Raw genomic sequence first — 15,209 nt, 5'->3', positions numbered from 1 at the left:
CCACATCAGGAGGTGGTTCCAAGGCAGGAAAAAAAAGCTCCTCGGGTTCAGGAGCAAGATTCTCCAGCTGCAGAGGTTCACCAGTGATGTTGTGAACAGCAGCTAATATTTCTTCTTCCTCCTCCCTTCTCAGCTCATCCTGAAGATTATTAATTATTTCTCTTTTCATTTTAAGATGTTCATAAAGTTCATCTATGAGATCTTCGTTATGAACAATCTTGAAATTTTGCTCTTTGACTTTTTCTTTCAGCCAAAATATTTGCAGTGTCAGACTTTCTGTTGTCTTTTCTTGATACTCAAGATTTTGTAAACGTTTCTTGAGATTTGTGTTCGCTGTTTTTAATTTGTTTATCTCAGCAGCAATGCTGCTGTTCTCCTTAAGGAGATATTCTTCCTTTTCCTGAAAGTCACAGTGCATCATTTGAACGGCTTTAACCTGTTCCTGCAATTTAGCCTCCAGAGATTCCACCTGTGACTGTTTGTCATCCAGAGCCTGTCTCACCCAACGCTGAAGAGTACAGATTTCTTTTTTCAGCTCAACTATCTGTTCAGTCTTGTGATCTATTTCTCTATTCTGTTTTTCTATTATCTCTTCTTTTTTTGATATTTTATGGTGAGCTTCTCCCACTTGGTGCTCAAGTCTCACTAACGCTTCCTTGAGATGTGCGTTCTCTTTCTTCTGTTCATTTCTCTCCCTTTCAATCTGAGACAACTCAGCAACAATGTTGCTGTTCTGCTCAAGCAGAGATGCTTCCTTTTCCTGAAATTCATGGAGCATCATCCGAAAGGTTCTAACCTCTGCTTGCAAATTTTTATTCTCTGCAACAATTAGAGCTTGGATGTTATCTGACTGTTGAGTCACTTCTTCAAGCTCAACCATGCTTTCCCTAAAGTGGACATTCCTGTCATGCACATCTGTACTCATTTGTTCACGCTCATTTTTAAAGCGATAGTAATTCTTTTTGTAATATTTCTTTTCGCGCTTTAGGGTGCTTAACTCCAACTGGAGTTCTTGTATTTTCATTTGAAGGTCCCTAGGCTCCGACATTTCTCTGTCCACTAACCCACATAGTTCGATTGATTCCGCTGGAATCGCTCTGTCAGACTGTGAATTATTGACTATTTCTCGTGACATTTCTTTAAAAGCTTAATGCAACGTGTCGAAAGAAAAATACGTGTGCTTAATTATTTAACTTTAAAATAGTCCCTTTCTGAAAGGTTTCTGGTTTGCTAAACACAACTCGCTGTTTCTGAAAATGTTCCAAGTAAAACTGTGTTTGCAACGGTGAAGAGGGGGTATTTATAGACTTTCGTGGCTGCGAATTTGACGTCAGCGCTCTTTGAGCCTTTGATCCTTTGATTCTTTGGAACGTGATGTCACAGCAGGGGGCGTGGCCAGGATTTTTGGTCGAGGCGTCACATTAGCAGGCCAAGCAAATGTTTGCTGTATGGTCGGTCATATTATTCGTATGGTACAGTACGGAGCCCCGCAAGGGACATGGGAGAAAAAAATGAGAAGAACTTTTGCGAGCGCTCGCAAAAGTTACTCGGGATCTTGCAAAAGTTTTGCGAGCGTCCGCAAAAGATCCTGCTACTTTTTGATGGCGGTTCTGTTGAAGGGTGCGGTACGGTACGGAGCAGAAATGGAGGAGGATTTAGAACATTTCCTGCGGTCAAGAGAGGTCCCACAAGAGGACATCATACACATGCATCAAGACAAAGTACGTATAAAATTCCGTAAGTCAAAGAACAAGACAGCATAAAACACCGGGGTTGAGAAGGCGAGTAACTTGTTGAAAAACACTTGTTGTATATGCAAGCCTTTAATGTTAACTCTTGTAAATATGTTCAGGTTAATTAACATAACTGGTTAAGTGCACATATGTTTTGAAATTTCATAAAGTTATCTGGCTGTGCCGTTACCATGGTAACGTGGACGCCACTGTAATACATCCTTTTACTCTTGTAAGTGAGACATGTAGGCTGAAAATAAAGAGGTGTATCTTTTTTCAATGTCTTAAAATCTATTGACATATTTTGTAGACTTTTTAAGAACATTCATGATTTTTAATAGGCTAAGGTAAAAGATTGAAGAAGAGTCTCATGAACTTGAAGGGTTAATGTGTCTGCTGTCAATTACTGCAGTACTTGCACAAATAAATTTCAAACATATTCAGAACATTGATATTTTAGAATCTGTATAATTCATTTACATTTCTTATGGAAAGTGCATGTTTTTTCTTGTACCCAGGACCATGGACTGAATATCATCGCACAAGGTTTGCCTTTAGATTCAAGCAACCAACTTTCCCCATCAAATTCAGGAGATCCACAGAGCCCCCTACGTGTATCAATTGGCAGGATAAAGGTTGTTGATGATCTTTTGACTGTATTTATGGACAGTAGCATAATGAATGTGACTTTAAAGTTGAACTTTGTAAATGAAAATGCTGTTGATGACGCTGGGGTGTCAAGGGAGGTTTACACTGCATTTTGGGAGCAATTTTTGGAACAGTGTGAAGGTGAAACTGAACGAGTTCCAAGGCTGAGGCCAGACTTTTGTGAGGCTAAAAGGCAAGCAGTTGGGCAGATATGGGTGAAAAGGCTTACTAGATCATGGTGTCTTTCCTGTGAGGCTGTCAAAAGGCATCAGTTGATGTAGACATTCTGATTACCGTACATCGTTTCTCAACTATCTCCCTCCTGTTGAGAGATCAGCTGTTGAGAAAGTTCTAAAAGGCACATTGGATGAAAATGATGAAGAGGACCTGCTTCACCTTTTCTACAAGGATGGGTTCCCACTTCCCATCACCTAAGAACAACATGCATCCTGCCATTGAAACAATGGCTCATAAGGCCATTCTCCAAGAGCCAAAGTATATAATGGATTGCTTCTCCACACCCATGGCACGTCTGCAGCTGAAACTGTCAGACAAGGAAAGTGTGTTGTCTCTGTATGAGACAAAGAAGGCCACAGGCAAAAGAGTAGTGCAGCTATTTGAAACAACAAAATTGATACTGTCTCAGGGAGAACAGACAACCTTTAACCATCTTCAGCGTTATGTCAAAAACACTGATGAACCAAAGCTGAAAAAATCCTGCACTTCTGCACAGGATCTTCTGTGATCTGTGTTGACAAAATTTGTGTGTGCTTTAATGCTGTAACTGGGCTCAACAGAAGGCCTGTTGCTCATACCTGTGGAGCTACCCTTGAAGTGCCATTTACTTACAGTTCTTATCCTGAATTTTGTACCGGGTTCGACAATGTCCTTTCCAGCAATTACTTTGAAATGGACATCATTTGAACTTGATGTGTGTACTAATGGTTACAGCTGTAATTGTTATATGTATGATTATCCTTGAGTTCATAAATTCTGTCTTTTTTTTTTATTTATCATTGAAGCATTTCATACATTCAGCCGTATAGTGAGCAGTCATCAATTTAATTTTCCGATGGTTTAGTTGTATGTTACCTCAGATTTCACAAGGACTTTTCATTGTTTAAAATGCTTTGAAAATGACTTTTCCTCTGCTAATGTGTTTCCTCTTTTTTGATAAATGAGTGCAAATAAAAGCAGCTCCAGTTATTCAGATATTTTAAGATAAAATAAATGTTTTAACTGTTCTCAATTTTCTTCCATGGTCCATATTTTTTAGTCCATCCATCTCTTAAACGTTAATGTTGATTCAGAACAAAACCCTTACTTTAGCTTGATGCTGAGAAACTGAACTTTTTAACATGGGGTTCTATGAGGGCTGGCTGGCTTTTGAATCCAGCACACCAGAGCCTGACCAGAAACTGGTCGCTCCTGATATGGGCGTCACTTATGGCTGCCGTAATAGCATTTGAGCTTCTGATGAGGTCACGCATGAGGCGTTTTCATAATAAGACACGAAACGAATGCTGAATAAAATTTGAAATGTTTCTGCTGAGCTATTTAACAAGTCAGCAGCGCCGCTGTGTGGCCAAATGAGCGTACTGCATCAAAAATCAAACGAGACGCTGAAAATGAGAGACGTGGATAGTTTTCCATTGTTTCTAATGCAGGACGCTTCGCACAGCATCACGCACACAGACAAAATTCTTTTAAAATAAATTATGTTAAAACGTTGAATTATGTTAATCAATGATGCGACAAAGTAAAAATACTCCATTACTGTACTCATGTAGAGTTACAGTATACGAGAATTCTCCTGAGAGCTTTGGTTTTACACCAAACATCTGAAGTCAAACGTCTCCACTGCAGTGCCTTGCGGTCAGCAGCGGATCAATTCCCATGACAAAGTGGTCAAGATTCTACAGAGCATCCTGGTATTACCTCACCCTGTGAGGATTTTAATATGTCAGATTATATTCTTTTTTTTTTTTATACATTTGTTAACAGAACACAAGTTTCCACTGAAATCACAGAAAACATACCTGACAGAATCCTTTGGTTGTTCCATATCCACCTGCACAGGAAACACCGGCAGGAAGACCAGGCCAGTGTTTCTTACAGACCTTTGGTTCAATGGCAGACACGTCCACCACCGTCGGCTCATCAACAGGTTCGCCATCAGTTTCAGTTTTTCCCCATCCAGCCACCTGACACACTTGATTTTCTTTTAGGTTTATTTCAGCACGTGGAGGCTGAATTGTTTGTACTCTGTGAACTAATCGAACGTTCACACACAACTGGAGACACAACATGAAGTAAAAAATAGAAACACATTTTCATGTAAAAACTCTTTTAAAAATATAATTATTCTACAAATACATCACATGAAACTGATGCTGCTTTCAATGATGTCATTAGCATGTTCAGTGTTTTTGTATCCTTCATGGATTTCATTTTCTCTCAATCTTTACTTTGGGATGATCAGTGTGTGCGGTCACTGTGTGAGTAATCATTGAGAGGGAATTAAAAATGTCAACAATTTTAAACTGATATCTTTATTTCTCATTAGGCAATCGTCACAAGCAGGTTAATGTCAGCATTGCTGTAACCAACGGCTGTCAGAAGTCAAAGGTCATTTTTATTTGATGCTATTGCACTTAATTGTGTTTTATTTTCCCTCGAAATAACATCTGCCTTATCAATAACTTAGAGTGATCTGATCAATAAACACAAGTTTGAAAAAGTTTGTTTTTGGATGAACTTCATGAACAGGAAATCTAACTCACAACCGGTCACAAAATTGATTGATTGATCACACTTTATTCATCCCGAGGGAAATTGGCTTAAGGCTGCCAGCCGTGCCAGCTAGATGTTGCTTATTTTCAGTGTTGCACCAAGATCCACAGAAAACCCGGGATAGAGGGGCTCGGTGAAGGTTGTCTGGATTTGGTGCAGCAGTGTCAAACTTTCAACTCCAGATACGCTGTAAAAAGCCAGCGTTCCCTCTTCATAATTAAGGTGTACCCCTACTTTGTGGGAGACAGCCGGAGGAATTTGACCTTTGTGAAGATTATTGTGCCAGAATGTGCAACCAGAAGGAGAGCAGATTAATTTCCAGGACAGAGCATTGTGGCCAAAACAGCAATCTTTCCCTGAACCCTTTCTATCTATCCCTCTGTACGACACAGCCACCTCAACTATGCCACCATCCCACTCCACCTCCCAGTAGTGGTTTCCTCTGAGGCCCTTTTTACACAAAGCCTGGTAAAAGTATGTGAATCTGTCAGGGTGATCTGGATGAGCCTGGTCCTTGTCACACCATGATATCTCTTTCTTTGTATTAGAGAGGTAAAGACAAGCTGCTACAGTGTCAGGATCCACCTCGATTTTGGAGTCTGCAGGGAAAATGAAAAACTCATTGATTACGAAGGACTCGCTTAAGCTCTCAAATATGTCTGTAGTCATTAACATCATGCTTACTCTTATATTTCATCACAAGTTCTGTCCTTGTCCGTCCCTCCTGCGGCCTTGTCCTTCTTGACACTTGTAAGGAAAAACACAAAAAGCATAGTTTTTAAGTAAATAACATGAGACCACAGTTATGATGTTTAAAAATCTCAAATGATCCCAGATGATCACACTTACTGATGATTTTTCCAGAATAATCCGTCAGATCCCTTTTTTCTTCGTCGCTCATCTTTTTCATTTTATTCTTTTGTGCAGTGACAAACTTTGTCAAGTTGTCAAGCTCTCTGTGTGAGTCTGTGAGCACAGGGAGGTCACCCAGGGTTTGGAAGCCCTGCACAGGGAAACATTAATATTAATATTTAACCTCACAAACTGGATACAAAATGAGACATAAGCCTAAAGTATCAAAAAGCAGCCATAACCTGAAGAAACTGAATGGGATCCTCTGTTTGTGAAAGCTGACAGATTTTACTCTCTCTCCTCCTTAACTCAGACACTTCACGCGTCAGCTGCCCGAGGTGGTGTTCGGTCCAGTCCACTCCAGCTTTCTCAGCCTCTCCAACTTTCTCTCTCATCTCAGAGCACTTCTTCCTCAGGAAGTGGGTGTACAGCAGGATACGTTCCTCACAGACCCGCTCAAAGTCATCACACACCTCCCAGGCAGCGTCCTGTAGGAAAAATGTACTATTTGCCTGCTATGACTGTTACAATAGTGATCCAAGCCAACTAAACAAGTCACACTCAATCACTGACTGAATTGCTGACTTGTAAACTCTCACACCAATTTGGTGCTCAGCATCTTGGCTTAGGACACGTAGCAGTTAATACTCCTATTAATTTTAAATACTGTTTGTTGTTTTGTTTTTTTTACATTAAATGAATGATTGATTCTAAGCCAGGTTTGTTCACCCCTGCCACTGAGTCCCAAACATGAATCTTGTATTACTCTAACAGTTCCACTAACCTTTTGAAATAATGTCAACAGAGCACCGACTCACAGCTGTCATCGCACTGGCTGAAAACAAATGATTTCCCCCCCCTTAGCTGCACTGCTAATTTTTAAGGTTTACATACTTTTTCCACTCAAAATGATATAAAACTTATTACTTATTATGTATTTAAAAACACAAAAAATCCTTTGCTGAACCAAACAAATGCATATTTATGTTTGTGGATAACACTCACTCTTATAGAGCCTGCAGCTTCCATCAGCTTTTCCATTTTGGCCTCTGAAGCCAGCACTCTGTCTGTGATTACCCATTTGGTCTTTTCCAGGTGCCTCTGTTAAACAAATGCAGAAACTTTTCAGGACCTCATAAATGCCGTGCAACAAATGTTTACAACATGGGACTAAACTGACTAACCTGCATCTCTTGCTTTTCTTCTGTGACGGATATAGTGTTATGGCCTTTGTGTTCATCCACCGCACACATGAGGCACAGGAACTGCCGATCGGTGCGGCAGTAAAGCTCCTGAAGTTTGTCATGACGACTGCAGATGCTTTCTTTGATCCTCGTAGAAGCTTTTACTAGTTTGTGCTTTTGTAGCGGTGGCACCTGAAAATGAGGTTCCAGGTGAGCCTCACAGTAAGAGGCTAAACACACCTGACAAAACATGTGAGCTTTGCGTTTCCTCCCTGTGCAAAGGTCGCACTGCACATCCCCAGGTGCAGCATAGATGTTATCATCAGAAGCTACGGTAGGAGCAGCTCCTTGTCTGGTTGTTTTCTTATGTTCCTCTAACAAGTTAGCCAGAATGGTGTTCCTCTTCAAAACAGGCCTTCTGTTAAAAGTCTGCCTGCACTGAGGGCAGCTGTAAGTTTCTTTACTGTCATGTTTTGTATCCCAGAAAGTATTGATACATTTCATACAGTAGCTGTGTCCACAAGTAGTAGTCACTGGATCCTCCAATAATCCCAAACATACGGAGCAGTCAAATAGGTCCACAGCGTGAGCCATTTTCTTCCTCCACAAGAGAAGTTACTTTCTATTTCTCTGAGGAAGGAGTGGCTTAAAGGCAGCTTGTTCCTAGTGGGAGGGCACTCAAGACCTCATTGACAGCACAATAAATGCCCGCTATTCTGATTTAAAGAATAACTGCATTAACTGGAAGTAAGTGAAAGTATTTGTGTGAAAGTATCAGCCTTTCATCAAATGCAGTCATGACCTGTTACCTAGATTCAAAGCTATTTCTCTTTCAGAAAAAAATGCCATTTTGATACAGGTCAGTAAAACAACCCCTTTTGGCTATTTTGAAAAAAGTAATTTGCTAAGTTAGAGTTTATTCTTCACGTTCTGGCCAAACCACAGGGCGCTAGTAGATATACATGATTTAGTGAGCTGCAAAACCTTTTTTAAAGCAATTAAATAAGTTTATTTCCTTTTTGTTATTTTGGTTCTTATGTTGGCAGAATTTGGTTTCACTTTTGAGTTTGTAACATTAACCTCCTAAGACCTGAACTCTTCCACGGCATGCATTTTTAGTTTCTCTTTGATATTTGGACACATTCGGCCCGATGAATGTAAAAAACAAAGAATTACCAGATTTTTTTTTTTACTTTATTTTTGTTTTTAAGAAAAATAAGAGCCACATATGAGCATATTCATTTAAAATTTTGATAGAACAGTAGCAGTATAATGTCCTTGTAAGTGGATATCAGGCCCTTGTAAAGCAAAATTGAGTATTTTGGTCTAAATAACCCAAATGTTAATTAATTTGTAAATTCTGTAGTTGTCATGGTCCCCGTGCCTGCCCAGCCGGCCTCACAAGGCTACACTTGTGTTTTTTTCTTTTTCTCTTTCTCCCCCTATCTCTCTGCCTGGGCGGCGCTCACAGCTGGCTCCCGCCCTTGGCTCTCACAGCTGTTGGCGATCAGCTGATTATCCGTCTTCTATTTGAGGCTGGGTCACAGATCCTCTCATCGCGGGATGATTGCGCTACTGACGTCAGTCTACCTTTCCAGCTCCCGTGGTCTTATACCTTTACGCCCTGCCTTCGTGATTTGTGAGTGATTTCTCCCTTTCCCTGTTCCAGCTTATCTTCCCGGACCTGTGACCTCCCCACGGTACGAACGTGTGTGAGGACGTGAGCGAGCGTGAGAGAGAGAGAGCCTTCCCCTAATCCCCTGGAACCCTGAATTTCCCGTCACTGTATATATTATTGCACGGGTGTGTAAATAAATCGTGTTCTGAGACATCAACCTGCTCTGCGCTTGAGTCCCTGCTTTCAGCCCGTGACAGAAGTAAACTGTAAATTGTAAATATTGTAAAACTTTTCTTCTGTCATTTAATGGTCGGGCATTGTACAGCAAGCATTTCACCCCCATGTCATACTGTGTATGGTTGTGTGTGTGTGTGACAAATAAAATTTGAATTTGCAATGTGATGTCCACATATGTGGACGCCAGGTCCTAAGAGGTTAAATAATATACAAATAAAATCCTCTATGGTAGCTGGGATAGGCTGGAACCTATCCCAGCTATCATATGGTGAGAGGTGGACGGGTCGCCAGACAGGCAACCATTCGCAGTCACCCTTATGGGTAATTTAGAATTACCGATTAACCTAAACCCCTCTAATTGCCTGTCTTTGGACTGTGGGAGAAAGCAAGAGTACCCAGAGAACATGACAACTCCACACAAAAAGGTCCTGGCCAGATGGTGGAGTCAAACTTGGGATCTTCTTGCTATAAGGCAACAGTGCTAACCACCGTGCACCATAAAAATAATAATAACAGCGTCTTAAAATGCAGTTCTATGGATCTGTATTTGCAAGATTACACTTAGAAATGAGTCTTTTGAGAAGAAGAATTCCACTTTTATCGACATAATTAAACAGTCACATAATGGTTTAAGAATTCTCAGCATTGACATTTCTGTAGAGGATTTTCTCTATGAATATATTAGTGCATGTTTATGTAACTGCACCCTCTTGAACACTGTATACACACAACAGACCTCTGTGCACAAACACACTTGCCAAATAAATTCAGTTCAGTAAATGTTAGCCTAATGTCTTTAGCCTCACAAACAAAAATATTTTAAACAAGGACGCTTTAGCTATAATGAGCAAGAGTCAACAGACTGTATTATTATACTTAAGAGTACTTTGTGAATAGTGATAAACATGTACTGATACACCTGATGTAATTCTGGTGCTTCTGATGTCGCTTTACTCTGGTGTGATTATCCTAACTGAGGCTCCTCTGGAGACCATGAACCCAGGGTACAGAGGCTGGGAGAATGTGGTCTGAACTCTGTGAACGAGCACCATTTGACCAGAATCAGACACGCTGTAGAAGGACAGGCTCCCTCCCTTGTGGTTCAAATACACTCCCACTGTAGAGGAACAGGGGACGGGTATTCTAGTTTTGACTTCATTGTGCCAAAAAGCGCAACAGGAACTAGAAAGAGAAATGCACCAGGACTGGTCGGTGTAGCCGAAGCCACTTTCTTCCAGCTCTGTTCCTTTATAGCACAGGGCTATCTCAACCCGTGGCCCTTTCCATTCAACCTCCCAGTAGCAAACACCAGATAAACCCTCAGTGCACAACACTTGATCATATTTGGTAAATCTATCTGGGTGGTAAGGGTACCTCTGGGTTTTTTTAGCCCAGGTTACTTTGGTGTTTCCATCAGAGAGCAACAGGTTTTCAAATGTTGTGTTGGGATCCAATGTTATGCAGCAGGAATCTGAAAAGTACAATGTCAGGAAATATTAACTCAGTGAAATCAAAGTAACGGAAAGCACAGAAACTGAATAAAAATATGTACACTAAACAAATGACTCACACATAGAAAACTCCTCTCTTGTCTTGGGATCAGGATCAACTTCAACTAAAAGTACAAAACATGATATTATTGAAAGTAGCACTTCCTGTTCTATTTAATTAAAAATGATTAGCATGATTTTACTAAGCATTATTTTAGCTAACTTCTCATCTTACTTGTCTCAGATATTTGTGCAATGCTCTTGGCCACGCTTTCCATTTTGTCTCTCAAGTCAGAAATAGCTTTTGTGACAAAGTCGAAAGGTGTGTGCAGTTGGATGTTCACATCAGAAGACAGATCAGGTTCTGTACAGTCAAAAATGGTCTGGCAGTGCTGTAAACATGCAAAACAATAAACACATCATTAACTGCTGCCCTGCACACAATATGATCCACGTATTTGACTGTTTGCGCACCTGCAGGAAATTAATGTGATCTTCAGTGAGCGACAGCTGCTTCAGTTGGTCCTCTCGCTTCCTCAGCTCACTGATTTCCTTCTCCAGCCGATCCACAAGCTCCCCAGCGCGACTCAACGCGGCCTTCTCCTGATCTCTGATCAGATCGTTCACGGCATAGCGCCTTTTGTCTGCCTTCAGAACAATCTCAGCATAGGCTTTCTCATTTTGAGCAACTGCTGCATCACTTGAAGCCTGAGCAGTAAAAAATTCCATTTAACATCTCACAGTTGTTGGTTTAAGGGCTTAATTTAATTAATTTTATTTAATTTCTAGACAACTTCATAATTTTATCTTGTTAAGAATTTACATGACGTTTTGGAAGTGGCAAATTTATTCTTGATTACACTTTTTTTCCTTTGAGGTAACAAAAAACCTTCACGAGAATAGGACAAGAGGACATAAAGGAACAATGCTGGTTACTTTGCAGAAACAGATTTTTAAGGAAAACTTTACATAACACAGATTCAAAACTTCACCTTCAGTCCTTTAGTTTTCTGTCTTAGTTGCCGGAGCTGCTTCTCTTTTTCTTGAATGCCTTGCTGGATTATTTGTTTCTTCTTTCCAAGTTGTTTCTAAAAGCCATCATTACAAAATCATCAAAGTTTAAATTACAGAAATACAGCTGAATATAAAAAATCCCTTAAAACCCTATGACTGCTATAACAGAAGCTCTAGCAGTAACTTTAAATTGAAATTCACAACAGCATGGATGATGGTTGGAAGTCTACAACTATATTATTACCTGCTTATCTTTTCTCTCTGCTGCAGCCGAGACAGTGTCATGGCCTTTATGTTCGTCCATCACACAAAGGAGACAAACGCACTGCCCATCACTGCGACAGTAGACTTCGAGTAGCTTGTCGTGCTTGGAGCAGATCTTCTCTTGTATGGAAGCTGACACTTCGACCAACTTGTGCCTCTTAAACGCAGCAGACTTATAGTGAGGTTGCAAGTGAGTGGCACAGTAAGATGCCAGACATACCAGGCAAGACTTAACAGCTTTCAGCTTCCTCACAGTGCAGAAATCACACTCCACATCCCCTGGTCCAGCTTCATTCTTTACTCGCATGTTGGATTGTGCTCTCACAGACATTTTTACCATCAAATCAACCAGCACTGTGTTTTTCTTGAGGACGGGTCTTGGGTTGAAAGTGTGTCTGCACTGTGGGCAGCTGTAAATACCACTCTGATCCTCCTGGTCGAAGCAGCCATTTATACAGTCCATACAGTAGCTGTGGCCACAGTGAAGAGTCACGGGATTCTTCAAAACATCCAGGCATATGGAGCAGGAGAAGGAATGTAGTACTTCACAGCTCTCGGCCATCTTCGTTCCACATCTGTAACTTTCACTTTCAATGGAAACAAAAGTACAAGTGATTTAATAGTCTGTCCAAACACGTCCAAAAATCTAAAGCTAATGTAGCTCCACCTATAAATCTGCAGAGCTACTTTTCGATTATTATTATTATTATTTTTAAATGTTAGACATTTTTTCTCAAATATAAAGTTCATTATTAATATTTATTTATAAATTATTTATTTACTTACTTACTTACCACTGTGGTATATTAATATATTGTAGGCATATGCGCTATTTAATAAAAGCACTAAGAGGAAAGGTGTCTGGTTAAATACAAAGAACATATTCCATGCGAGATTTAAACACAGAACGCGAGATTTCCCTGGTAGCCATGGAAACGACAACGGCGTTCAGTTTCTCAGTGAGGAAGAGGCGGAGTGGTTTTCCTCTTGTAATGTTTTTATTTAGCGGACCATGGAGCTCCCGGAGACACTTAGAAAACATTTAGAGGACTTTTCTCGCAACGTTTTGTTTGACCAGAGTCGGACGGAGTCTTCCTCTAAAGACCGCGACGCGTTTTTGGCACACGGTGAATGCAGCTAACGTTACTGATGAATTAGCATTGGTGTTAGCATTGATGTAGCTGCACTAATGGCTGTTGTTTACTCAAACTAAGCTTTCCAGTAGTTTATTTGCACTTAGGTTGCTTATTCGGTTCGTGTATGTTCTGCTGTTTGTATTTGTTTTCAGACAATCGAGTTCTTTCAAGCCTCCAGCTCCAGATGTCTCTGTACTTTAACATGTGGTTCTTCCCCTGGTGGTGGATCAGTGAAACTGTAATGCTGCAGCTTAAGGTATTATGCCAACATAATTCTGGTTTACAATCTTGACCCTTTCCACTCTTATTTAGATTGTTATGCACCTTTCTGTGGTATGCTGGATTTCAGCATCAGGGGTCCACCCTGTAAAGGTCGCCAGTGTGTCACTGGACTAACAAAGAAAGACAGACAACCATTCACAGCTACAGTCGATTTAGATTCAATAAATAACCTAACCTCACTAGCTGCATGTGTTTTGACTGTTGGTAGTACCCAGAGAGAACCCACACAAACACAGGGGGATCATGCAAAGTCCACACAGGACCTTCTTCCTGTGAACCAACAATGCTAACTACTCTACCATCTGCTGCATAGTTTCCTGGCCATGGATCCAAAGTGTGAATTTGATGATCACCAGGTCACTTAGTTATTACTTTTTCCCTTGTGACATGGTGCTCCATCCTGTCATGCTGGAAACTCCACAGGTGCCTGAAGGTCTCCCAGGTTAACATGTCGAATGTTTTCTGCAACCTACCCTGTGCCCGAGGTGCTAAATTAAAGCCCCTAAGTTACACAAATGTTTGTGGGATACAATGAACGTGGGCACAAATTAAAGGGAATGAAGCTGCAGTAAATCCTGGAAAACTTTCAACTGGGTGCTCAGATTTTTTTAGTGTTTTTTGTTAATTATTTGTGAGCACCACATGAAATATGTAGCTCACCACTGAAACATAAATAGTTACTGGACAAAACAGCAACTGAAATAACAGTAAATACCAATTTTAAAGGTTATTGAGACAAAAAGGAGAATACATGATAGCAAGAAGACTATCGTGTATCAAAAATTACAAACCTTGGCTTCCTTTTATACTCAGTGTAGTTATTTAGCAAAAATCACATTCAGTTAAAAATATGTTAAATGTATTTGACCTTTTAGTAGTACCGTGTGCCACGTTTTCACGGTTTTTTTTTCTTTCAAAAACAGACTTTGTCCCAGTGTGTTAGGAACTGTAATCTTACCAATAAAAACATTCCAAAATACACAAGTGGTTATGAAGAGGAGCAGAAAAAAAAATCACATCATACGTTTAAAAGCAAGGATGTGGAAGAATGAACAAGATTTAACATTTGAGACACATTTGGCACTTTGCAAAATTTTTATATTTCAGTTGCTTTAAAGTCAACACACAAATATTTTTTGAGTGTTTTCAGCTGGACATAAAATCCCAAAACAGTAATATCTGACTTTTTTCGATACTTATTATTTTAAAAAATTAAATCTGAAAATGCAACAGGAAATTTGCTTGAGTTTATCTCAGAGTGTAGCATTTAAAAAAAAAAAACATTACAAAGTGGATACAAGTTTTAGTGTTAGACTATAAACTGTGTTGTTTGGCTTGTTATTTCCACCAGTATCCTGCTTTGTCAGACTACTACAAAATCATCCTTGTTACTATTCTTATCCTGATGACGCTGATCGAGGCTATTCGACTCTACCTTGGTTATGCCGGGAACTTGCAGCAAAAGGTGCATTTATACATTCACATATGAAATAAGGATATTTGTATAATTATATGTAAAGAAACCCAGTGAGTGGACGGCAGAGATGAAAACTTGTCAAATGACTGTATTTGTTGAAGGTCCCAGAGCTGGCTGGATTTTGGCTCTTGAGCGTCCTGCTGCAGTTTCCATTAATCCTGTTTCAGCTCTTTAATGAAGCCATCCTTGTTCAGCCCCTGGAGAGAGGTGTTCACATCATCCTTGCCTTATTCATACTCACACAGGTATGGTAAGTTGCATTATCAACATTTTCAGAATTTCGTAGCTACATTTATTAACACGGATTGTATCCCTGAATGCTCCCAGGCCATTTCTGGTTTTGTTGCGCTCCGCGACATGGTCAGACACACAGAAAGCCAATTTCATCTGCGACAGTTTGACTGACTTCTCACACTCTGACGTCCACATCTGGGCAAAACCTCTGCTCACATCTCCAGGGTCACAGGCTAACAACAAGAAA

The 15,209-nt window shown here is 40.2% G+C and overlaps 3 protein-coding genes and 1 pseudogene across 4 annotated transcripts; 2 read left to right on the top strand and 2 right to left on the bottom strand.

The window, feature by feature from the left end:
- Positions 1–1,408: 1,408 nt before the first annotated feature.
- On the top strand, positions 1,409–3,625 carry LOC146704281 (uncharacterized; annotated as a pseudogene). The gene is made up of 2 exons (XR_014921157.1): positions 1,409–1,721; positions 2,252–3,625. The product of XR_014921157.1 is annotated as an uncharacterized LOC146704281 (transcript).
- Positions 3,626–4,912: 1,287 nt separating this feature from the next.
- LOC146704280 (E3 ubiquitin/ISG15 ligase TRIM25-like) lies at positions 4,913–7,867 on the bottom strand. The gene is made up of 6 exons (XM_085461321.1): positions 7,211–7,867; positions 7,032–7,127; positions 6,269–6,514; positions 6,024–6,177; positions 5,859–5,921; positions 4,913–5,773 (listed from the first exon to the last, which is right to left on the bottom strand). The coding sequence occupies exons 1-6, from the start codon at positions 7,802–7,804 to the stop codon at positions 5,244–5,246; spliced, it is 1,683 nt and encodes a 560-aa protein (XP_085317447.1). The 5' UTR covers positions 7,805–7,867; the 3' UTR covers positions 4,913–5,243.
- A 2,039-nt stretch (positions 7,868–9,906) lies between these two features.
- Positions 9,907–12,721, bottom strand: LOC146704279 (E3 ubiquitin/ISG15 ligase TRIM25-like). Its single transcript, XM_085461315.1, has 7 exons — positions 12,628–12,721; positions 11,814–12,420; positions 11,548–11,643; positions 11,030–11,263; positions 10,791–10,947; positions 10,636–10,680; positions 9,907–10,536 (listed from the first exon to the last, which is right to left on the bottom strand). The coding sequence occupies exons 2-7, from the start codon at positions 12,393–12,395 to the stop codon at positions 10,016–10,018; spliced, it is 1,635 nt and encodes a 544-aa protein (XP_085317441.1). The 5' UTR covers positions 12,396–12,420; positions 12,628–12,721; the 3' UTR covers positions 9,907–10,015.
- Positions 12,722–12,735: 14 nt separating this feature from the next.
- On the top strand, positions 12,736–15,208 carry tmem17 (transmembrane protein 17). Its single transcript, XM_085461318.1, has 5 exons — positions 12,736–12,960; positions 13,122–13,225; positions 14,603–14,716; positions 14,830–14,973; positions 15,056–15,208. The coding sequence occupies exons 1-5, from the start codon at positions 12,846–12,848 to the stop codon at positions 15,131–15,133; spliced, it is 555 nt and encodes a 184-aa protein (XP_085317444.1). The 5' UTR covers positions 12,736–12,845; the 3' UTR covers positions 15,134–15,208.
- Position 15,209: the final 1 nt, after the last annotated feature.

This window comes from Copadichromis virginalis, linkage group LG7 (genome assembly GCF_057382275.1).
Source record: "Copadichromis virginalis isolate Kocher_CV1m ecotype Utaka linkage group LG7, C_Virginalis_male_GT1.1, whole genome shotgun sequence".
Lineage (NCBI taxonomy): Eukaryota > Metazoa > Chordata > Actinopteri > Cichliformes > Cichlidae > Copadichromis > Copadichromis virginalis.
Note: the sequence above shows the minus strand (reverse complement) of the source record. Positions and strands in the feature narration are given on the sequence as shown.

Bases quoted from the DNA above. Each gene is read 5' to 3' on its own strand.
- LOC146704280 (XM_085461321.1), bottom strand. From the start codon at position 7,804: ATGGCTCACGCTGTGGACCTATTTGACTGCTCCGTATGTTTGGGATTA. The intron at 7,128-7,210 runs GTTAGTCAGTTT...TTTGTTTAACAG, and splicing joins AAGAAAAGCAAGAGATGCAG to AGGCACCTGGAAAAGACCAA. The intron at 5,774-5,858 runs GTAAGCATGATG...TTTTCCCTGCAG, and splicing joins ACTTGTGATGAAATATAAGA to ACTCCAAAATCGAGGTGGAT.
- LOC146704279 (XM_085461315.1), bottom strand. From the start codon at position 12,395: ATGGCCGAGAGCTGTGAAGTACTACATTCCTTCTCCTGCTCCATATGC. The intron at 11,644-11,813 runs GTAATAATATAG...GATGGCTTTTAG, and splicing joins CAGAGAGAAAAGATAAGCAG to AAACAACTTGGAAAGAAGAA. The intron at 10,681-10,790 runs GTAAGATGAGAA...TTGTACTTTTAG, and splicing joins TGCACAAATATCTGAGACAA to TTGAAGTTGATCCTGATCCC.
- tmem17 (XM_085461318.1), top strand. From the start codon at position 12,846: ATGGAGCTCCCGGAGACACTTAGAAAACATTTAGAGGACTTTTCTCGC. The intron at 12,961-13,121 runs GTGAATGCAGCT...ATTTGTTTTCAG, and splicing joins CGACGCGTTTTTGGCACACG to ACAATCGAGTTCTTTCAAGC. The intron at 14,717-14,829 runs GTGCATTTATAC...TATTTGTTGAAG, and splicing joins CCGGGAACTTGCAGCAAAAG to GTCCCAGAGCTGGCTGGATT.